The sequence below is a fragment of the Triticum aestivum genome, chromosome 3D, assembly GCF_018294505.1.
Source record: "Triticum aestivum cultivar Chinese Spring chromosome 3D, IWGSC CS RefSeq v2.1, whole genome shotgun sequence".
NCBI classification, from domain to species: domain Eukaryota; kingdom Viridiplantae; phylum Streptophyta; class Magnoliopsida; order Poales; family Poaceae; genus Triticum; species Triticum aestivum.
Genome location: NC_057802.1, coordinates 366,836,684 through 366,859,876, shown reverse-complemented (window position 1 = coordinate 366,859,876; position 23,193 = coordinate 366,836,684). Strand labels below are relative to the sequence as shown.

At 46.4% G+C, this 23,193-nt stretch overlaps 2 protein-coding genes across 3 annotated transcripts; one reads left to right on the top strand and one right to left on the bottom strand.

The window, feature by feature from the left end:
- Window positions 1-13,255: 13,255 nt before the first annotated feature.
- On the top strand, window positions 13,256-16,977 carry LOC123078944 (methionyl-tRNA formyltransferase). 2 transcript variants are annotated; one of them, XM_044501601.1, is made up of 10 exons: window positions 13,256-13,464; window positions 13,533-13,730; window positions 13,816-13,918; window positions 14,614-14,684; window positions 14,761-14,865; window positions 15,362-15,395; window positions 15,618-15,718; window positions 16,246-16,305; window positions 16,364-16,561; window positions 16,649-16,977. In XM_044501601.1, the coding sequence occupies exons 1-10, from the start codon at window positions 13,273-13,275 to the stop codon at window positions 16,739-16,741; spliced, it is 1,155 nt and encodes a 384-aa protein (XP_044357536.1). In that variant the 5' UTR covers window positions 13,256-13,272; the 3' UTR covers window positions 16,742-16,977. The 2 variants fall into 2 exon arrangements, with proteins under 2 accessions (XP_044357536.1, XP_044357535.1); XM_044501600.1 differs by having other exon boundaries at window positions 14,611-14,684.
- A 277-nt stretch (window positions 16,978-17,254) lies between these two features.
- On the bottom strand, window positions 17,255-23,193 carry LOC123078943 (serine/arginine repetitive matrix protein 2). The gene is made up of 6 exons (XM_044501599.1): window positions 22,568-23,193; window positions 22,413-22,464; window positions 22,008-22,106; window positions 17,864-17,928; window positions 17,587-17,757; window positions 17,255-17,507 (listed from the first exon to the last, which is right to left on the bottom strand). The coding sequence occupies exons 1-6, from the start codon at window positions 23,147-23,149 to the stop codon at window positions 17,439-17,441; spliced, it is 1,038 nt and encodes a 345-aa protein (XP_044357534.1). The 5' UTR covers window positions 23,150-23,193; the 3' UTR covers window positions 17,255-17,438.

Here is a 23,193-nt window from a genome sequence, read left to right as displayed (position 1 = left end):
TCCTCTACTTTGTTGTTGCATGTTTTATGTGGCTGCTACGGGCTTAGCAAGAACCGTTCTTACCTACGCATCAAAACCACAACGATAGTTTGTCAAGTTGGTGCTGTTTTAACCTTCGCAAGGACCGGGCGTAGCCACACTCGGTTCAACTAAAGTGAGAGAGATAGACACCCGCCAGTCACCTTTAAGCAACGAGTGCTCCGAACGGTGAAACCAGTCTCGCGTAAGCGTACGCGTAATGTCGGTCCGGGCCACTTCATCTCACAATACCGCTGAACCAAAGTATGACATGCTGGTAAGCAGTATGACTTATATCGCCCACAACTCACTTGTGTTCTACTCGTGCATAGCATCAACGCATAAAACCAGGCTCGGATGCCACTGTTGGGGAACGTAGTAATTTCAAAAAAATTCCTACGCACACGCAAGATCATGGTGATGCATAGCAACGAGAGGGGATAGTGTTGTCCACGTACCCTCGTAGACCGACAGCGGAAGCGTTATCACAACGCGGTTGATGTAGTCGTACGTCTTCACGATCCGACCGATCAAGTACCGAACGCACGGGACCTCCGAAGTTCTACACACGTTCAGCTCGATGACGTCCCTCGAACTCCGATCCAGCCAAGTCTTGAGGGAAAGTTTCGTCAGCACGACGGCGTGGTGACGATGATGATGTTCCACCGACGCAGGGCTTCGCCTAAGCTCCGCGACGGTATTATCAAGGTGTAATCTGGTGGAGGGGGGCACCGCACACGGCTAAAATATCGTATATCAAGTGTGTTCTTAGGTGCCCCCCTGCCCCCGTATATAAAGGAGCAAGGGGGAGGCCGGCTGCCCTAGGCGCGCCAAGGAGAGAGGGGGAGTCCTCCTCCTAGTAGGAGTAGGACTCCCCTTTCCTAGTCCTACTAGGAAAGAAGGGGGGAAGGAAAGAGAGGGAGAGGGAGAGGGAAAGGGGGTTGCGCTCCCCTCTCCTAGTCCAACTAGGATTCCCCTTGGGAGGGGGCACGCCACCTCATGGCTGCTTCCCTCTCTCTCCCCTCAAGGCCCACCAAGGCCCAATACTTCCCCGGGGGGTTCCGGTAACCCTCCGGCACTCCGGTTTAATCCGAAACTTCTCCGGAACACTTCCGGTGTCCGAATATAGTCGTCCAATATATCAATCTTTACGTCTCGACCATTTCGAGACTCCTCGTCATGTCCGTGATCACATCCGGGACTCCGAACAACCTTCGGTACATCAAATCACATAAACTCATAATATAACTGTCATCGTAACTTTAAGCGTGCGGACCCTTTGGGTTCGAGAACTATGTAGACATGACCGAGACACCTCTCCGGTCAATAACCAATAGCGGGACCTGGATGCCCATATTGGCTCCCACATATTCTACGAAGATCTTTATCGGTCAGACCGCATAACAACATACGTTGTTCCCTTTGTCATCGGTATGTTACTTGCCCGAGATTCGATCGTCGGTATCTCGATACCTAGTTCAATCTCGTTACCGGCAAGTCTCTTTACTCGTTTCGTAATACATCATCTGGCAACTAACTCATTAGTCACAATGCTTGCAAGGCTTATAGTGATGTGCATTACCGAGTGGGCCCAGAGATACCTCTCCGACAATCGGAGTGACAAATCCTAATCTCGAAATACGCCAACCCAACAAGTACCTTTGGAGACACCTGTAGAGCACCTTTATAATCACCCAGTTACGTTGTGACGTTTGGTAGCACACAAAGTGTTCCTCCGGTAAACGGGAGTTGCATAATCTCATAGTCATAGGAACATGTATAAGTCATGAAGAAAGCAATAGCAACATACTAAACGATCGGGTGCTAAGCTAACGTAATGGGTCATGTCAATCACGTCATTCTCCTAATGAGGTGATCCCGTTTAATCAAATGACAACTCATGTCTATGGCTAGGAAACATAACCATCTTTGATTAACGAGCTAGTCAAGTAGAGGCATACTAGTGACACTCTGTTTGTCTATGTATTCACACATGTATTATGTTTCCGGTTAATACAATTCTAGCATGAATAATAAACATTTATCATGATATAAGGAAATATATAATACTTTATTATTGCCTCTAGGGCATATTTCCTTCACTTGCCTGGTTGCTCTGGCAAGAAGGAGGGTCGTCAACACCGTAGTCGAACTGGGGGTCGCCGGCAGTCTCGGGGCCTACCGGAAAGAAGTAACGGAAGGGGAACACAATAAATAACAGAGCAATCAAAGCATCACAAAGCGTAACGTGGCAATACGCGGTGCTAGAGGTGACCTAACGCGGTAGGAGGTGATACCGGCGAAGGGGGAAAACATCCGGGAAAGTATCCTCGGAGTTTCGCGTTTAGGACAGATGAACCGGAGGGGGAAAGTTGCGAGTTCGATAGGTAGGGATGTGTGGCGGACGAACGGGCTGCGTATCCGGATTCGTCTCGTCGTTTTGAGCAACTTTCATGTAGAAAGTTTTTCAATCCGGGCTTCGGTTGAATTCCTATGAATTTCCGAAGTTTTCTGAAAATCTCCGAAATTCTGCTAAGTCTGAGAAGACCTCGGTTTTAAACACCACTTAGCCATTTTCCGGAGGCTATTGCTATTGATCTGTACCTCCTATGATTTTGTGCCTTATATCAATTATGAGCAATTTTCTGCGATCTACATGTTAGTATCACTTTTAGCTATATTGGAGTTCATTTGCTTGATCATCAACAGCTCTAAAGTAGCCATGAAAATAAAGCTGTTTTCAGTCTTTCACTTAACAGAACTTGGACTTTTGCCATTTTCATAGCATTTAAACCTCACACCTTTTGAATTTGGTCCAATGAAATGTTTTGAACCTTGACAAGTGTACTACATATCCGTATAATTTTTTACCCATGTTCAAAAAGGTTTTTTGTTGTTTTGCTGCTGTACAAATTGGCATCCAGTGTAGATTTGCAAAAGCTAGCACGCGCTACAGTGCACACACCATACACACAGCACGCACACACTCGCACGGGAGCTCAGCCATGGCTGGTGTGCACGCACGGGCACATGGCCACGGAGGCCATGGCCAGCAGACAGCGGCAGCGCAGCAGTGGCAGCAGCAAGCGGCGGCGCTAGCCAACGGTGGTGCTAGGCGGCAGTAGCTAGAGCAGTAGGCAGCGCAAGCGACAGGAGCAGCAGCAAGCAGGCAATAGCATCGCACAGCAACAACAGTACAGAGCAGCAGACAAGCGCGGGGCATGCGGGCGTAGCGGGCGCGCGACGGCAAATGCGGTCAGGGCGTGAACGCGGGCAGGGGCCGGCGAGTGGGCAGCGCGGCGCGCGGCACAGCCGGCCAGCAGGGGGGCAGTGAGGGCGTGCGCGGATGCGTGAGGCGAGGTGCAGGGGATGAGCGAGGCGGCGGCTGAAGTGACGGCAAGGGTGAATCCGGGGCTATGGGCGCGGCAAGGCAAGCTGATGGGCTCGTCGGCCTCCTGGCAGTGCCAGGAGCACACCGGGAACACTGGTTCGGGCAGAGGAGCATGGGGTGCTCGACACCCCGTCGGCTATGGCAGATGGCGGAGTTCGGTGCCCGCGAACGCGGTGATACGGCATGAATCCGAGAGGGAAGCAAAGGGGAAAGGAAGAGGGGCTCACAGTGAGCCTGTAGATGAGCAAGGTGGGCTCGGGGAGGGCTCGACGTTGCCGGAATCGATGACGAAGTTCGTTGGGGCCGAGGAAGAGGACGACGTCACAGGGCTTGATGCAAGGGCTCCCGGCTCCAACAGATTGAAGTGGATGACGAAGCAGTCAACGGCGGAGCCGGCGGTCGCGATGGCTTGGTGCGGGATGCTCTGTGGCTACGCGTGCGGCATGGCGGCGGCGACGGCAGCAGCGTCCGTGGAGGGAGAAGATGGAACAGCTAGTGGGGAGGGGAAAAAGATCTCGACAGTATCCAATGCATCAACGCTGGCGTTCTTATCCACCCCGCCGTGTCTGTAGCGACGCGGGCGACGAGCTGGTTCGGCTGGGACGGCGTCCAACGCTCGGTCGTGTTCGACAGGTGGAGGAGGGCGTCGGTAGGTGGGTTGGGCTGGCTCCTATGGACTAGAGTCCAATTGGGCAGTAGGTTTTGTTCCTTTTCATATTACTTTTTTTGTGTTTTTCTTTTAGATTTAGTTTTACAAAAACTCTTACCACTAGTACCTAAATTTGTATATTTAAATATACTACCGCCACAATAATCATGGCACGTTAATTAAAGTAGTTTGTATTTGCCTATTAATTCAAGAGCATGTAAATAATAGTTTTACCACTGTTTTATTTATTATAGTGCATTTAACTACTTTATAAAGTGTGATTTCGCCACCATAATTTCCTATGCATTATTCGGCACAACCCCAACATTTTAGTTTTTAATATTTGATAACTTTTACCGATTGACTTTATTTTTAATTTGAAATTTGAACTCGGTTTCGAACTGACGCGAGTTTATCAACAGTAATCGTGGTGATGTGGCACCATCAACAGGGAATTACTGTAGCTTAATTATCCAGGCGTCACAATTCTCCTCCACTACAAGAAATCTCGTCCCGAGATTTACGAGGTAGTGAAAGGGGGGAAGGTTTGGTAACGAATCTAGCGGGTCTTCTCGGTCTTGGCTGCTCTTCTCGAAGAAGTTGATCCCTTTTGTTGATGTCTTCAATTCTCTATTCCAGCCCATCATGATGAAGTTGTCATCCTTTCTTCGGGAATCCCATCGTACTTACGAAAGAATAAAGGGGGGTATTTCGGAAGAAGACCTCTGCAAGGTTGACTACCTGGTAGCTAACATCGGGGAAGGTGACGGAAAGTAACTCTTGAACTGAAATTTAAAAAAAATCGAGAGCAAAGTAAGAAGGTGCAAAATAGAAGTTTCAAGCGCATAGGCAATCGTTCGTTGCCTGAAGCGAAGTGTGAAAGGGGTTCAGAGCAATGGGAATATGTATTGCGTCTGACCAGATTGATGATCTCATCGGAAGGTGGCTCGCGAATTAGATACGAGGCCATGCGCGAGGAACAAACTTGGGAACATGGGGTGTACAGGAGAGTCAGGTTTCGATCCTGTGGAACTGTGGGTTATGGGCCCACCATGTGGGTTAAAAGTAGGAAGGGCGGTGACGTCTTGCACAATCATGTAAACAAGGCATGTCAAAGGATAGCCTGTCAGTTATGTCGGCAACAACATCGGTACCAAGGGCGAGGGACGAAGAGAACCATTTCCTGCTCGTTGAACGAGGCGGACCAATAGGCAAAGTTCTCGTCCATCGGTGGCTACCGGAATGTCATCAACAATAGTAACAGGGTTAAACCAGACAAGATGGTACACCGAGTTGTTTACATAAGCAGGGAAATATTACTGCTTATATCATATAGGTCACAAGAAAGGTTAACCAAACAATGGGAAGGAAAATGTGATTATTACATTAACCAGACCAATGGAAAGGCAAAGGTGTTTATACTCAAGTATTAGAGTATATCTTTCCCAAAGAAAGGCAGAGCAAGATATTAAGGGTAGGGCTCCAAGTATGTAACCAATTAGGTAAGGGGAGAGGAATTTCATGACATTACCCAAACAACAGTGTTTGAATAATGATAAAGAAAATTTAGCATTGTGCTTCAAATGCTCTTATTAAAATTCGGAGTACCACAGACATGCTACGAGATAGCATTGACATGGTCCTCAAGCAAAGGTCAGACTTCGGATACACGAAGGGTCCATCAGGAACAACTTGTAGAATAAGTTTTACAATTTCCTCATGAAAGAATGGGTAACATTGCGAAAAAGGATACTATAACAATAGGTCCTCCGGTCAAGTGTGCTAGGCATGACATCACCTTACCGGGTCATATAAAGACCAATGTTATAACTCTTGAAAATATGCTCCAACCATCATATCTGACCGAGGTTCAGATCTGATCGGTGTTAGGATACCTCAGACTCAGGATGCCCGAGAAGAAAAGGTGCAAAACAAATTGACGAGACAACATGGTAAGATTCTCGGGAAATGTACAATGGAAGCGAGTTCCGAAACAAGAGTTCTTCATTAAACCAAGGGGAGGGTGAGGAGTCGGCTGATGGACTCAGCGACAATTCACCGAGAATTCCAACAAGTTGGATTTTCCACAATTAGGTGAACAAGGAGATAACATTTGTTGGATCAAATGATATAATGAGGTATGCATACACAATTAAACATTGGTTGAAAAGTGCACCCAAAATATGGGCTTAGGTAGCATGATCAATGTTAGAATGGTGATTCGATAACCAATGGTCTAAGAATGAATTATCGTCCATTAACTTCAAAGCAATAGGGTTGCTAGAAGTTTTGAAGTCGCACATCATAGTTCAATTGTCGGTATTCCGGTTCGAAACAACACAGGTACCAAGGAAGAATGGTGATGGTGAGAAGTATCACTATACCAAGAATTCTTAAGAGGTGGTGAAATTCTCACGACATTCTTGACATAGAGATGGTAATACTCCAAGGTAAAGGAGAACAATTGCTGGATAGCAAGGATCTCAAGGTATAACACAAAACACGAACAAGTTTATGTTGAACGGAAGGCAATAAAGTGGTCGGTGATAATACAAATCATCGAGGGCAAGGATGGTATTTCTCATCATGAATTCAATTGATATCCTAGAAGGAGTCAAAACGTTGATGATGATCACGACAAATTTTGTCGAGAGGCTCCACGAAGAAGCAATCGAACAGCGACTGTAATCAAGCAAAAGGTCTGATACCACGGGAGATTATTGGAACCATGGATACGCCATTAACTCGGGATCAAGCTTGCTGTTTGAGGTGAACGATAAGATGAGGAAGACCGACGTAAGTTTAGCTCATCGTCGAAAGTTGTGCTCTAGGAATAAGGACCAGGTAGCACAGTTAAAATTTAGCATGATAATGATATAGCCAACCGGGCTAGGAATGACTTGAAGGATTATTAAACTCGTAAGCAATGAAAATTACTTAGAGTTATTGAATTGGAGTACAGACTCGATTCACTATCGGTGTCCTTGAGTGTCTAACAACTCAGAATCCGGGGAAAATTGGAATCGGTGATAAATAATACTTGAAGAAGAACTCATAAGAAGTAATATGGTTCTGTGATATTATCAAGATACCACGGGGTAATACTCGAAGGTAGATCATAATAGAGGTTGCAGAGGTGTATTGATCTGCAAAGGCAAGTATTTTACTCGTCCGAGAAATAGAATCAAAGGAGAACAATCATGGTCAGAACCATGGTTGCAAAAGACCAGATCCAAGATATAAGATGAACTTATACCAAGGGAATAATTACTTTAAAAGAAGCTTCCATGATAAGATCTACATCGTGTCCAAGGGCATGAACACAAAGTTCAAGGTCGACTCCCACTTCTTCAATGCATAACCTTTCATTCACTTCTCGTCCTCGAAGAAATTGTATGGTAGAAAATTATCTGTTAAAACACCAGAAGGGTACAACTTGTGAAAACCTTCAGGTTCATACGGTTTTTAGGGAAGGTATAGGTTCAACCCATCGGGGCATCTTAGAAAAATTTACCTCAAGCTTCAAGAGTAAATACCACCAGCTCGAAAGCAGAGCATGGTTGGCCAAATTAAGAATAGGATTCACCAATGGCATTATGTATCAAGGAAAGAACTTCTCGATGTTTTTTTTATACGAAGGACACTGTCGGATGATAATTCAACAAAGAATCAGACGGTCCATAATGGAGCTGATGTGAGCATCGGCACACAACCAGAGGAAGAAACAATGCAAAGGCATTGGATCATCGAATCAACTGCCTAATTCAAAGCCCAACTGCAAAGGAACTATGATTTCCAATTCAAGGGATCAAAAGCAAACACGCTGATTAAGGGTGGATAAGTTGAGTAGGTTTTTGGGGGGGTACAATTGATGGCAATTCGATTGGTCGAGATCCAGCTCATCTTTAAAATGATGTCTGAGCCGGAAGGATGAATTCTAGGATTTGATTGAGGATTGCGAGCATTCGCGACATTTTGAATCAACGGACTCAAAATGATAATGACAAGGGATGCCAATAAGATTACGAGACTTATGGGATTAACCATAATGCAGGCAAGCAAGAATTTCAAGAGCAATAGGATGCTGATGATTTTTGAAAGATAGAATGGTATTTCGAAGACTTTGTGAAACATACGGACAACTAGGGATGGACGGATACTCAGGAAGTGCGAGGAATTATCCATAGGGGTATTCATGTGGCAAAGAACTGCAAAGCAGTAGGCACAAGATATTCTCGGGTCAATAGAGAGAATTTCGGGGTATCTTGTAATAACAAGATCAGCTGGGAATAAAAGCAAGAATGACAGGTGTAAGCATTTATCCATAAGGATATTTCGGTGGTAGGGAATTGCAAAAGCAACGGGCACAAGGTCTCGAGAGAATATCGGAGAGTATCTTCGAAATCTTCTGGTGCAGCCGGCGATCATCTGGACTGAAGGGGCTCTCCGGGAGAAAGTATTTTCGAGAACCTAAAGTTAGATTTTAGTAAATCCATTAAACCCGAATAGAAGAGAGATCAGAGTCCCAGAGCAAAGATCGAGGAGTAAAAGATCCTAATACCACCCAAATGGCGACGTGGGCCCATGGGCCGCACAGCCATATTAGTAAAACAGTTTTCATCGGCTAGACTCAACTTCGGCCAAGGAGTTGGAAAGGGGGATTCCTACAGGCAGTCGGCTCTGATACCAACTTATGACGCCCCCGATTTGACCGTACACTAATCATGCACGCAAACGTGTACGATCAAGATCAGGGACTCACGGGAAGATATCACAACACAACTCTAAAACATAAATAAGTCATACAAGCATCATAATACAAGCCAGGGGCCTCGAGGGCTCGAATACAAGTGCTCGATCATAGACGAGTCAGCGGAAGCAGCAATATCTGAGAACAGACATAAGTTAAACAAGTTCGCCTTAAGAAGGCTAGCACAAACTGGGATACAGATCGAAAGAGGCGCAGGCCTCCTGCCTGGGATCCTCCTAACTACTCTTGGTCGTCGTCAGCGGGCTGCACGTAGTAGTAGGCACCTCCGGTGTAGTAGGAGTCGTCGTCAACGGTGGCGTCTGGCTCCTGGGCTCCGGCATCTGGTTGCGACAACCAGGTAGAAGGGAAAGGGGGAAAAGAGGGAGAAAAGCAACCGTGAGTACTCATCCAAAGTACTCGCAAGCAAGGAGCTACACTACATATGCATGGGTATATGTGTAAAGGGCCATATCGGTGGACTGAACTGCAGAATGCCAGAATAAGAGGGAGATAGCTAATCCTGTCGTAGACTACGCTTCTGGCCACCTCCATCTTGCAGCATGTAGGAGAGAGTAAATGGTAAGTTCACCAAGTAGCATCGTATAGCATAATCCTACCCGGCGATCCCCTCCTCGTCGCCCTGTTAGAGAGCGATCACCGGGTTATATCTGGCACTTGGAAGAGTGTGTTTTATTAAGTATCCAGTTCTAGTTGTCATAACGTCAAGGTACAACTCCAAGTCGTCCTGTTACCGAAGATCACGGCTATTCGAATAGATAAACTTCCCTGCAGGGGTGCACCACATAACCCAACACGCTCGATCCCATTTGGCCGGACACACTTTCCTGGGTCATGCCCGGCCTCGGAAGATCAACACGTCGCAGCCCCACCTAGGCACAACAGAGAGGTCAGCACGCCGGTCTAAATCCTATGGCGTAGGGGTCTGGGCCCATCGCCCATTGCACACCTGCACGTTGCGAGGGCGGCCGGAAGCAGACCTAGCCTAGCAGGCGTTCCAGTCCAATCCGGCGCGCGCCGCTCAATCGCTAACGTCACGAAGGCTTCGGCTGATACCACGACGTCGAGTGCCCATAACTGTTCCTGCGTAGTTGGTTAGTGCGTATAGGCCAAATGGCCAGACTCAGATCAAATACCAAGAACTCGTTAAGCATGTTATTTTTAAGTATCCGCGGACGCCGACCAGGGCCAGGCCCACCTCTCTCCTAGGTGGTCTCAACCTGCCCTGTCGCTCCGCCACAAAGTAACAGTCAGGGGCCATCAGGAACCCAGGCCCACCTCTACCGGGATGGAGCCACCTGTCCTTTCAGCCCCCTCATCAGAATCACTTGCGGGTACTCAACGAGCTGACCCGACTTTAGTCACCACATGTGTCATGTATATAAAGTATATAGTATATACCCGTGATCACCTCCCTAGTGATCACGGCCCAGTAGTATAGCATGGCAGACGGACAAGAGAGTAGGGCCACTGATGGAACACTAGCATCCTATTCTAAGCAGTAGGATAGCAGGTAAGGGTAACAACTGTAGCAACAATGACAGGCTATGCGGCAGAATAGGATTAACCGAAAGCAGTAACATGCTACACTACTCTAATGCAAGCAGTATAGAGAAGAATAGGCGATATCTGGTGATCAAGGGGGGGCTTGCCTGGTTTCTCTGGCAAGAAGGAGGGTCGTCAACACCGTAGTCGAACTGGGGGTCGCCGCAGTCTCGGGGCCTACCGGAAAGAAGTAACGGAAGGGGAACACAATAAATAACAGAGCAATCAAAGCATGGCAATACGCGGTGCTAGAGGTGACCTAACGCAGTAGGAGGTGATACCGGCGAAGGGGGGAAACATCCGGGAAAGTATCCCCGGAGTTTCGCGTTTCGGACAGATGAACCGGAGGGGGAAAGTTGCGAGTTTGATAGGTTAGGGATGTGTGGCGGACGAACGGGCTGCGTATCCGGATTCATCTCGTCGTTCTGAGCAACTTTCATGTAGAAAGTTTTTCGATCCGGGCTACGGTTGAATTCCTATGAATTTCCGAAGTTTTCTGAAAATCTCCGAAATTCTGCTAAGTCTGAGAAGACCTCAGTTTTAAACACCACTTAGCCGTTTTCCGGAGGCTATTGCTCTTGATCTGTACCTCCTATGATTTTGTGCCTTATATCAATTGTGAGCAATTTTCTGCGATCTACATGTTAGTATCACTTTTAGCTATATTGGAGTTCATTTGCTTGATCATCAACAGCTCTAAAGTAGCCATGAAAATAAAGCTGTTTTCAGTCTTTCACTTAACAGAACTTGGACTTTTGCCATTTTCATAGCATTTAAACCTCACACCTTTTGAATTTGGTCCAATGAAATGTTTTGAACCTTGACAAGTATACTACATATCCATATAATTTTTTACCCACGTTCAAAAAGGTTTTTTTGTTGTTTTGCTGCTGTACAAATTGGCATCCAGTGTAGATTTGCAAAAGCTAGCACGCGCTACAGTGCACACACCAAACACACAGCACGCACACACTCGCACGGGAGCTCAGCCATGGCTGGTGTGCACGCACGGGCACACGGCCACGGAGGCCATGGCCAGCAGGCAGCGGCAGCGCAGCAGTGGCAGCAGCAAGCGGCGGCGCTAGCCAACGGTGGTGCTAGGCGGCAGTAGCTAGAGCAGCAGGCAGCGCAAGCGACAGGAGCAACAGCAAGCAGGCAATAGCATCGCACAGCAACAGCAGTACAGAGCAGCAGACGAGTGCGGGGCGTAGCGGGCGCGCGACAGCAAATGCGGTCAGGGCGTGAACGCGGGCAGGGGCCGGCGAGTGGGCAGCGCGGCTCGGGGCACGGCCGGCCAGCAGGGGGCAGTGAGGGGCGTGCGCGGATGCGTGAGGCGAGGTGCAGGGGATGAGCGAGGCGGCGGCTGAAGTGACGGCAAGGGTGAATCCGGGGCTATGGGCGCGGCAAGGCGAGCGGATGGGCTCGTCGGCCTCCTGGCAGTGCCAGGAGCACACCGGGAACACTGGTTCGGGCAGAGGACCACGGGGTGCTCGACTCCCCGTCGGCTATGGCAAACGGCGGAGTTCGGTGCCCGCGAACGCGGTGATACGACATGAATCCGAGAGGGAAGCAAAGGGGAAAGGAAGAGGGGCTCACAGTGAGCCTGTAGATGAGCAAGGTGGGCTCGGGGAGGGCTCGACGTTGCCGGAATCGATGACGAAGTTCGTTGGGGCCGAGGAAGAGGACGACGTCACAGGGCTTGATGCAAGGGCTCCCGGCTCCAACAGATTGAAGTGGATGACGAAGCAGTCAACGGCGGAGCCGGCGGACGCGATGGCTTGGTGCGGGATGCTCTGTGGCTACGCGTGCGGCATGGCGGCAACGACGGCAGCAGCGTCCGTGGAGGGAGAAGATGGAACAGCTAGTGAGGAGGGGAAAAAGATCTCGACAGTATCCAATGCATCGACGCTGGCGTTCTTATCCACCCCGCCGTGTCTGTAGCGACGCGGGCGACGAGCTGGTTCGGCTGGGACGGCGTCCAACGCTCGGTCGTGTTCGACATGTGGAGGAGGGCGTCGGTAGGTGGGTTGGGCTGGCTCCTATGGACTAGAGTCCAATTGGGCAGTAGGTTTTGTTCCTTTTCATATTACTTTTCTTGTGTTTTTCTTTTAGATTTAGTTTTACAAAAACTCTTACCACTAGTACCTAAATTTGTATATTTAAATATACTACTGCCACAATAATCATGGCACGTTAATTAAAGTAGTTTGTATTTGCCTATTAATTCAAGAGCATGTAAATAATAGTTTTACCACTGTTTTATTTATTATAGTGCATTTAACTACTTTATAAAGTGTGATTTCACCACCATAATTTCCTATGCATTATTCGGCACAACCCCAACATTTTAGTTTTTAATATTTGATAACTTTTACCGATTGACTTTATTTTTAATCTGAAATTTGAACTCGGTTTCGAACCGACGCGAGTTTATCAACAGTAATCGCGGTGACGTGGCACCATCAACAGGGAATTACTGTAGCTTAATTATCCAGGCGTCACAGTCCATCCGGCATTGTCAACAGACGTGTCCGAACGCTCCCGCGTACTTTTAGGGGATGGATTTGCCTGGTTGTAGGTGGCTAAGTAGTTTTTTTTTTGAAACACTGTGCAAAAGAAATCATTAAAAAAAGAATTTAATCCTAGGAAGCAAATAGTCCAGTAGAAAAATCATAACAGTCTACGGATCTGGATGTAATTTTTATTATTTCTATTGTTCGTTGTACTATCATGATTGAAGATGAATAGATTGAAAATTTTACCCAAAAAAAAATCCTTTGAATCAAGGGAATCAATCAAATAGACTAACATCTTCTTTTTTCGAACATAGACTAACATGTTTTATGAAATAAAGTTAAATAAACTGAACTCAATCTTGGCCCTCCAATCTCCAACTAGAGCATGAGGATTTGGCGTCACCGTTTTCTGTTCCTTCAGCCCCAAATCCCTATCCCAAATTTCCAAGGAATCATGGCGCGCTGCTCCCCGCCGCTGCTGCGCCGCTTCTTCTGCTGCGCCGCCAAATCTGCCTCGGCCACATCCGCCGCCGCCGGCACCAAGAAGAAGAACATCGTCTTCTTGGGATCTCCCCAGGTACCACCTCCCGCAAACTCCCAGCGTCCAGTCCGGTGTCTCATTCGAGGATTCGGATCGCACCTTAGGTGGCGGCCTCGGTCCTGGACACGTTGTTGGCCGCGTCCAGCTCCCCCGACTCCGCATTCCAGGTCGCTGCCGTCGTGACGCAGCCGCCGGCCGCCAAGAACAGGGGGAGGAAGCTGTTGCCGTCGGCCGTCGCGCAGCTCGCGCTCGAGCGTGGGTTCCCTGGCGACCTCATCTTCACCCCCGAGCGCGCTGGGGAGGTGCTTTCTTCAGAACCGTTCTCCTAGTCTTCTCCACATCGAGGCTATTGTGGTGCAGCTCACAGTGGTTTGTCTTGCAATGCAGGAGTCCTTTCTGTCTGACTTGAAGGGGGTGAAACCAGAACTTTGCATCACTGCTGCTTACGGGAACATTTTGCCACAGAGGTTTCTTGACATCCCACCATGTGGTAAGTCCAGAAATCTGTCTGTCAAATTGCGAGCATTGCCTTTGTTTTAGTTCAATTGTTGTGCTGCATGATGAACAATAATTACCTCACGTTCAAACAGTAATGCTAGTTCACTAGGAATCCAGCAACATTGGCTAGCGACTATTGTCTACTGGGATTTTGTTCTTGTACTTTACTACTTAGTTCACTATACATGTCTGCTTGACTTTGGTAGTTTTGTTGCAGTGGCTCAAAACCAAATCAGTTCTTTTTGTGCCTATTTCATATTGTATTGATACCGCACATTAACCATTTTTTAATGGTTGCAATATTTATGGAATCCACCCATTCCCCAAATATCCACTCCTCATATCAGCTTATTGCATGCTAGCATCATCATTCATAGGACTAGGAGAATTAATGGTTACCAGAGAGTTGTCACCGATCACTCGATGTCCATACATCACCATTATTAGGCAATACATTTACAAATAATTTCAAATCAAGCTTCGTCGGATGATGATTCATGCTAGATCTGATTCTGCTCTGGTTCCCCACAAACCGAACTTCCAGCCAGTACCTGTCAAGCTTAGGGGAACCAGTGTTACTAACCATACCCTGCCAGGAAACAATATGTGGCACAATGAATTTTGCTACAAAAATGTTGTTTGGAAACTTTGAACCCTGATCATTTGTCATGTCTCCTTGTATAGCAGGTACAGTTAATATACACCCAAGTTTGTTGCCTCTATATCGTGGTGCAGCTCCTGTGCAGAGGGCATTGCAGGTCTGTATGATGCACCTGTTACAATTCTGAGCCAGTCAAATTACGACATATACCAAGTTATCAACTATGTCTGTAGGATGGTGTTGCAGAAACAGGTGTTTCCCTTGCATATACTATCCGTGCCTTGGATGCAGGTCCAGTGATTGCTTGTGAAAGGTTTTCTGTCGATGAATGCATCAAGGTAGATAATATTTGTTCTTGTGCCAGTTTGAGGGATCATCTTGACTGCTATGCAAAAGCAGTTATGCAAGTCTTTGACACTGTCATATGTTTACTGAAATCATTTTGTGCTGATGCTAATAGTTAGAAAAACTGAGGCTTCTCGCTTGCTATTCTTTATAAATTATAACCATCATTTCGGGATTCCTTTCTTGGTAATGAAAATAGATGCTCGTTGAATGAAGATAGTTCGAATGCACTATCATATTTTTAGTGTGGTGTCTGTCTGTGTTCGTGAGGACTGATTAACATTGGAAACTTTTCATGGGAGCACCTTATTTAAACTGGCATGATATGTTATTTGTTTGCTAATTTACTTGATGATGCTTCTGTGCAAGGGTTGGGTTAGTTCATGTTAGAAGCTGAAGATAATTTAAATTTCAGATGATGCTGTGCTGTTTGATTATCAGCTTTACATAATGTCCCGTTTGATAAATCTTTTATCATTTTGTTTGTAGGCACCAGAGCTGCTTGCTATACTATTCAATATAGGTATAAACTCAAACTGATCATATTCCATCACCAAAGATATGTATATAGCTCTTCCATGGCCATTACATGGAGCTGGTCTTCCTACTGTTATACCTCTCCTAGATAGACTTGATTAGTTGATTACGCTTTACAATTCACAGAGAAACAGGTTGAATATTTTAAGAACATTTTAGGATAATTTTGAGCTATTCAGACTTGGTAATTTTGAAGTTGTATTAATAGGGTCCAAGCTACTGCTGGATGAACTACCATCCGTTCTTGATGGTTCAGCTAAGCAAAAGGCGAAGCCACAAGATGACTCCAAAGCTACACTGGCGCCCAAGGTAGTAATGGACAGGAGTGGCTACAAAGATATTTTTCTTATTTAATTGATGCAACTCAATTAAGTATTTTGATATGCAGATGGGTATAGAATTCCTCGGTACTAGTCTTTGTCAAAATTCACTAGGAAAAAAAATCTAACATCAAGCCTGATGCTATAAAGTTAATCATCATTGACCGAAATAAATAATAAACAAGTTGCATGAGCTTTGTGAAACGTCCTGCTACAGTTTAGTTCATATGCGACGACTTGCTAAAATCCTTATCAAATTCACTGTTTGCTTCCAAGTGCAGCTATAAGCTTATGTGGGGGGAATTGCAAGCCCATTTGTTGCATTCACCTGATCATTACTCTCTGTACGATGTGTACTGAAGTTCTCTTAGGGCATATTTCTTCCTATATTAGTATTTATATGGCTGTAACTAGCATTCGTTTTAATTTGTTCCAATAACGCATTCGCTGAGACTGAAACCCTAATCTACTGGCACTTCAAGTCAACTAATTTATCATGAAAATATCTGTTTCCAGATGAATTCGGACGAGTCCTGGCTGACATTTGACGAAGAAGCTAAAGTTCTCCATAACAAGGTGAGTTTTCTGATTCTTTAATGTACTCATGGAAGCTATTGCCAACCAACTCTGGTAGGTGCGAGCATTTGCAGGATGGCCTGGAACCCGTGCAAAATTGCAACTTATGAACCAAAATGGCGAACCTGATGTTCTAGACATCAAGGTTATCAGTACGAACGTTTCCACGTCATGTGACAAAGTCGGAGACGAAAACGAAATACTATTCTCAGGGAACTCACTGCTCGTTCCTTGCAGTGGGTCAACTTGGCTTGAGGTATGAACTCCGTTTGCCATAACAATGACATTCTGCTTGTTTTGCTCATGGCCTTCTCAAATTTGTCTGGTGTCATGTGCATATCAGGTCTTGGAGCTTCAGCTACCTGGAAAGAAGGTAACCACAGCTCGGGACTTCTGGAATGGTTTGCGTGGTCAGAAGCTGTTAAAATCAACATAGAGGGAAATCTGCATTCATTTTGCAGCACATGTGCAAAGGATGCAAATGCCACGACGGCCATATGCCGTGCTCGGTTTAGATGCATCTTGCAGGATTAAAGGGCTGTTGACATTTATCCTTAGAGAAATTTGCAGGGGAGCAAAAAGATGGTCTTAATTTTTGTAAAGAAAATTATTTAGATTTTTTGCCCTAACTTTTTTTTTACAAATCAATAATTTTCCAGATTGTCATGCTTCTCTGTACTGTTTCCAGCTCTAGTTACAATGTTACCTTGAATGATGGTGACAGAATAACGTTGGTTTCATCATTCGAGAATTCAATCATGATTTGGCTGTGATTGCTAAGCTTCACAGACTGACAGTTGAAGCAACCAGGGGTGACAATGGCAAAGCATACGTTCAAGAAGCCGATAACAAAACAGTTGACAGCTCCAAACGGCACTGTTGTATTCAGTTCAATTAGTATGTTTTCTGGTAAAACTGCAATAACCATTCACCTATTTAGAATCACTTAGAATCACAACAGGGACAACTTTCAACGGTCAGTTTGCTCAACAAATCTTACATTGAATTACTACGCAAAACATCGACCTGAACACAATGCTGCCAAATGTTACAACTGATACATACAATGTGTGTATGAGGAGAACAGCAGATGTATAAGTATACAGTATTCAACATTTTAGCAAGGACTAACTTCATGTATTTGAATTCTGCCGCAACTTCTCCATCCTCTCTCTCCATGACATCTTTTGCATTGCCAGAACCTAACAGAACTTTGTTTCATTAGTATCTTTTGGCACACCCAAAATAAACAAAATGCATGGAAGAGCTAGGGGGAATTACTTCATCGCTAATGAGGGAACTGCTAGGTTGAGCTTCAACATCTTCAGCTTTCTTGCCTTCGCCATTGGTTTTAAGCTCATCCTCAGATGTTTCCGTATCAACATTCGAAGACATAGGTACACCAAACATAGCCTCATCATGTGCATCTCTGACTATGTTCTCATTCTTTGACTATGACATGCAAACAACAAGGCATATACAAAATACGGCTGGTTAGGAACAAGTTGGAAAATATTTAATATAGAATTGTAAATTCACTGTTTTATAGCACAAGTACCTCCACCATAGAAAGTCGGAAGCTCTTCCCTATGTGCTTAACCAGTGTAGCGTCATCATTAGCAACTAAAAAAAGGAGAGCAGGGACAGACAAATTATGGGTTATCAGACAACAAATTTTGACATGCCAAAACAAAGGGTTCAAACTTCTGTGTAGAATGATACACCAAAGCTTCTTACAAGCTCAAGGTACTAAATATCTTGCATAGTGTAGAACAAGAAATAGGCATTGCAATCCTTCAAAAGATGCATCCCAGTTCCAGTGGCCAAGGAAGAGCTTAATAAAGGTGTTGGTCGAATAGTTGACGTATTGCACTAACTGTTGTAAATTATCGTTAATACAAACTACAGAGTAAAGACACCACAGTAAACTATATTCTCATATTCTGGGTGCTCCAAACCTGTATATTAACCAAGTGTAGCGCATTAACTCTATAGCAACAATACAACAACAACAACAACAACAACAAAGCCTTTAGTCCCAAACAAGTTGGGGTAGGCTAGAGGTGAAACCCATAAGATCTCGCAACCAACTCATGGCTCTGGCACATGGATAGCAAGCTTCCACGCACCCCTGTCCATAGCTAGCTCTTTGGTGATACTCCAATCCTTCAGGTCTCTCTTAACGGACTCCTCCCATGTCAAATTCGGTCTACCCCGCCCTCTCTTGACATTCTCCGCACGCTTTAGACGTCCGCTATGCACTGGAGCTTCTGGAGGCCTGCGCTGAATATGCCCAAACCATCTCAGACGATGTTGGACAAGCTTCTCTTCAATTGGTGCTACCCCAACTCTATCTCGTATATCATCATTCCGGACTCGATCCTTCCTCATGTGGCCACACATCCATCTCAACATACGCATCTCCGCCACACCTAACTGTTGAACATGTCGCCTTTTAGTCGGCCAACACTCAGCGCCATACAACATTGCGGGTCGAACCGCCGTCCTGTAGAACTTGCCTTTTAGCTTTTGTGGCACTCTCTTGTCACGGAGAATGCCAGGAGCTTGGCGCCACTTCATCCATCCAGCTTTGATTTGATGGTTCACATCTTCATCAATACCCCCATCCCCCTGCAGCATTGACCCCAAATACCGAAAGGTGTCCTTCTGGGGAACCACCTGGCCATCAAGGCTAACCTCCTCCTTCTCACACCTAGTAGTACTGAAACCGCACATCATGTACTCGATTTTAGTTCTACTAAGCCTAAACCCTTTCGATTCCAAGGTTTGTCTCCATAACTCTAACTTCCTATTTACCCCTGTCCGACTATCGTCAACTAGCACCACATCATCCGCAAAGAGCATACACCATGGGATATCTCCTTGTATATCCCTTGTGACCTCATCCATCACCAATGCAAAAAGACAAGGGTTCAAAGCTGACCCCTGATGCAGTCCTATCTTAATCGGGAAGTCGTCAGTGTCGACATCACTTGTTCGAACACTTGTCACAACATTATCATACATGTCCTTGATGAAGGTAATGTACTTTGCTGGGACTTTGTGTTTCTCCAAGGCCCACCACATGACATTCCGTGGTATCTTATCATAGGCCTTCTCCAAGCCAATGAACATATGCAAGTCCTTCTTTTGCTCCCTATATCTCTCCATAAGTTGTCGTACCAAGAAAATGGCTTCCATGGTCGACCTCCCAAGCATGAAACCAAACTGATTTTTGGTCATGCTTGTCATTCTTCTTAAGCGGTGCTCAATGACTCTCTCCCATAGCTTCATTGTATGGATCATCAGCTTAATTCCACGGTAATTAGTACAACTCTGAACATCCCCCTTGTTCTTGAAGATTGGTACTAATATACTCCGTCTCCATTGCGGGTCGAACCGCCGTCCTATAGAACTTGCCTTTTAGCTTTTGTGGCACTCCCTTGTCACAAAGAATGCCAGAAGCTTGGCGCCACTTCATCCATCTGGCTTTGATTCGATGATTCACATCTTCATCGATATCCCCATCCTTCTGCAGCATAGACCCCAAATATCTAAATGTGTCCTTCTGAGGCACCACCTGCCCATCAAGGCTAACCTCCTCCTCCTCGTGCCTAGTAGTACTGAAACCACACCTCATGTACTCGGTTTTAGTTCTACTAAGTCTAAGAGCATCTCCACCCGCCCCCCAAGACACCTTTTTAGGCTCGGTTTTAGGCTCGGACGACGCTGTTTGCCGAAAAACAGCCCAGCCACGCCCCAGCGCCCCCCAGGACGTCAAAATAGCGCCGGCAAACCCAGGCGAAACCCAGAGCGTTGGGGGGCTCTTGAGGGCGCCGGCGGAAGCTTCGGCGAATCATGTCTCCCCACATGTTGTTTTTCTTGGTCCACTTAATCATTTCCCTCACAAACTTTTGGTTGGGGTGGGGTGTGGCTGGGAAGATGCCCTTCCCATGCACTTCTATTTCGGCCGAATGAAGCATTTGACCCCCCAAGACACCAATTTTTTTGGTTCGGTAGTGTTCTTGGGGGCTCCAACGGCTGGAGATGCTCTAAAACCTTTGGATTCCAAGGTTTGTCTCCAAAGCAGACATACTATATTCTAGGTGTGATCCAAACCCATTCTCAACTTTACATCAATAAAACCCTGATAGAACAATAGAACAATAGAACAAGAACAACTACGTACACCATTTGGTCTCTTCACTATGTGTACAAATATTAAGCGAAGATGGCAAACTATACACTTTCTCAGATGGAATTATACACATTGTGACAATTAGCCATATTGCCTTCCTAGAGCAGAGTGCATCTTGCAACACAGGTAATAAAAGGTAAATCGATAAACAAAAGAATGTGCTGATGAGAAATTTGGCTAGGGTGTGTAAACATAATTAACTTTTCATGAGGGAAATTTGCTATATCCTAGGGACTTGCAATGTGGGCTACACCTCTGAAGCACCGATGCGTAGGAAACTGGTGTGTCCCTGTCCGGAACGGCGCCGATACGGCCACGATACGCGTATCGCCGGAGTATCATATTTTTTGATTTAAATTTTGTTTGAAAAAAAATGAAGATACGGGCTGTTCACTATCCATGATACTGGGAAAACGTCCAGCCCAGTAGAATCCCAGTACCAAACCTAGCATCTGTCCCCCTCTCTCTTTCACTCTCTTCGCACGACAGGGGAGACGCGCATGAGCGAGCCGCCACAACCAACTGCCTGGACTCGCCTCGCCGCCGCCACATACTGGCGCTCGCCGCCTGAAGTGGTCACCGCCGCCGCCTGGAATTGGCTCGCTGCCCTGTTGACTCGCCAAGCCGCCGCCTCCACTGAATCGGTTTTCTCCGTCGGCGCAGTCAGTCGCTACCATTCATCTCCAGCGAATTCTGCTCCTCTCTAGTTGATCTATCCATTCATCTGTTTGTCTTCAAGCATTAGTGGCTACTACTTGCTACTCCTTGTGTTGTTACTCCAAGCTGGAGTACGAATTGGGCTATGTGTGGCTGGCTCGTGGCTGCTTGTAGAATATGTAGATTGACGTTGCTCACTGATGTTGCTGCGTTGCTGCTACTACCTACAGCTTGCCGCTGTTGCTGCTTGGTGCTTGCTACTGCTTGCTACAGCTTGGTTGCTTGGTGCTTGCTATTGCTTTGCTGCTAGCCTGCTACTGCCTAGTGCCTGCAGCTTGTTTATGTTACTGCTTGCAATTGCTTTGCTAATGTTTATGTTTCCACTTTTCACGCTTGTCTATGTCAAATTATCAAGTCTAATATCATGTGAAGTATTTTCTATTTTGCATACACCATGAGGAGTTGAGGACCTGGATGAAAAGAAAAGAGGCATGAAGGCAATCAGGCAACCAATGGGGCGACATTTTGACCTCATCTCACACATTTTATTATGTTTGTTTTTATTACATGTCATTTTATTAATTATTTTATTTATATATACTCGTCGTATTGCTGTTTCTAGAAATTGCCGTATCCCGTATCGCCATATCGGTGTTCCATAGGGCTACACCCTAAACTAGGATATTAGGATTACAAAATCCTAGCAGAGCTTCATATTCAACTACCCAGCCGAACTTTCAGAAACTAATATTGGATCAATATGTGGGTGTCTAAAATGGTACAAGAACTCGCTACATATAGAGGGGATAATCAGTTCACTAAAAAAGGCAGCCATAAGAAGCCTGACCTTCAACATCATTGTCATCTTCATCAAGTGGAGCATCTTTGTTGAATTCAAACCTCCCCCAACCCACAGTGGCAGTTCCGAGGATGGAATCCTTCGAAGCTGTCAAACATTGAAAATAAACAATATAATCTTCACTTCAGAACAATGAAAAAAAGCAGCCATAAGGCACGAAGATCATACACAACCTACACAATAACTGTGTGTGCGCTGAACTACGAATTAGATGAATATAACAAAGGGTTTTCCCTAATGTATTTGAATAGCATTTTACTCATGCGTGCAATAGTTGATTTATTTCACAATCAGACATATGAAGCACTACTGCAGGATCACACACTGTACTCGCTCTATTGGGCATAACCCATGGAATGCTCATAAACAGAAAAAAAGAAGATGTGGCAATACCTGTCTCTGAAAGCTGAAGCTTCATTTTTGCTTTCACTCTCTCAGCAGGAGTCTGCAACAACATCAACAGCTCATCACTCCGAAAATACCACAGGTAAACAACACTGCTGCACAATCGCACAGTTACAAGGCAGTAATTGAAAGATGGAACCAACCATCCTATCGTATCCTTCAATGAGCCTTGAGTAGTCCACTTTACCGCCATCCGTACCGCCGCGCGCCTTCGAGCTATGACGGCTCTGGCCGCCGTCGTCGCGCCGCCGATCCCCAAGCCTGTCACGCCGGCCTTCGGCATGTGAGCTCCTGCCACTCCGGCGAGACGGCGAGCGCGACCTCGACCTAGACCTGTGGTGCGACGACCTGCGGTCCCCCCTCTCCCTTGACCTGGACCGGCGCCTCCGCTCCCTCGACCGGGACCTAGACCTTGACCGGCGCCGGCGCGAGCGAGACGGAGACCTCGACCGCGGCCGAGGACGGGATGGGGACGGCGAGCGAGAACGACGACGCTGGCGGGACGGGGCCTCGGGAGGCAGAGACGGCCTGGTGGGGGTGGGGGTAGCGCCGGCACGGACGAAGCCGGAGAGGAACGAGGAGGAGGAGGTGGTGCTGGGCTTGGATGGGAAGGAGGCAGGTTGGGGATCGTCGGAGGAGAAGCCGAGACCCTGCTTGAAGCGGCGGGCGCCCTCGCCCTTGCGGTTGAGCTCGTCGTAGTACGCCGCCGCCTTCTCTTCCTCCATCCCCGCTGGTCGGGACGCCGGCGAGTGGGCTGGGTTTACTCTTT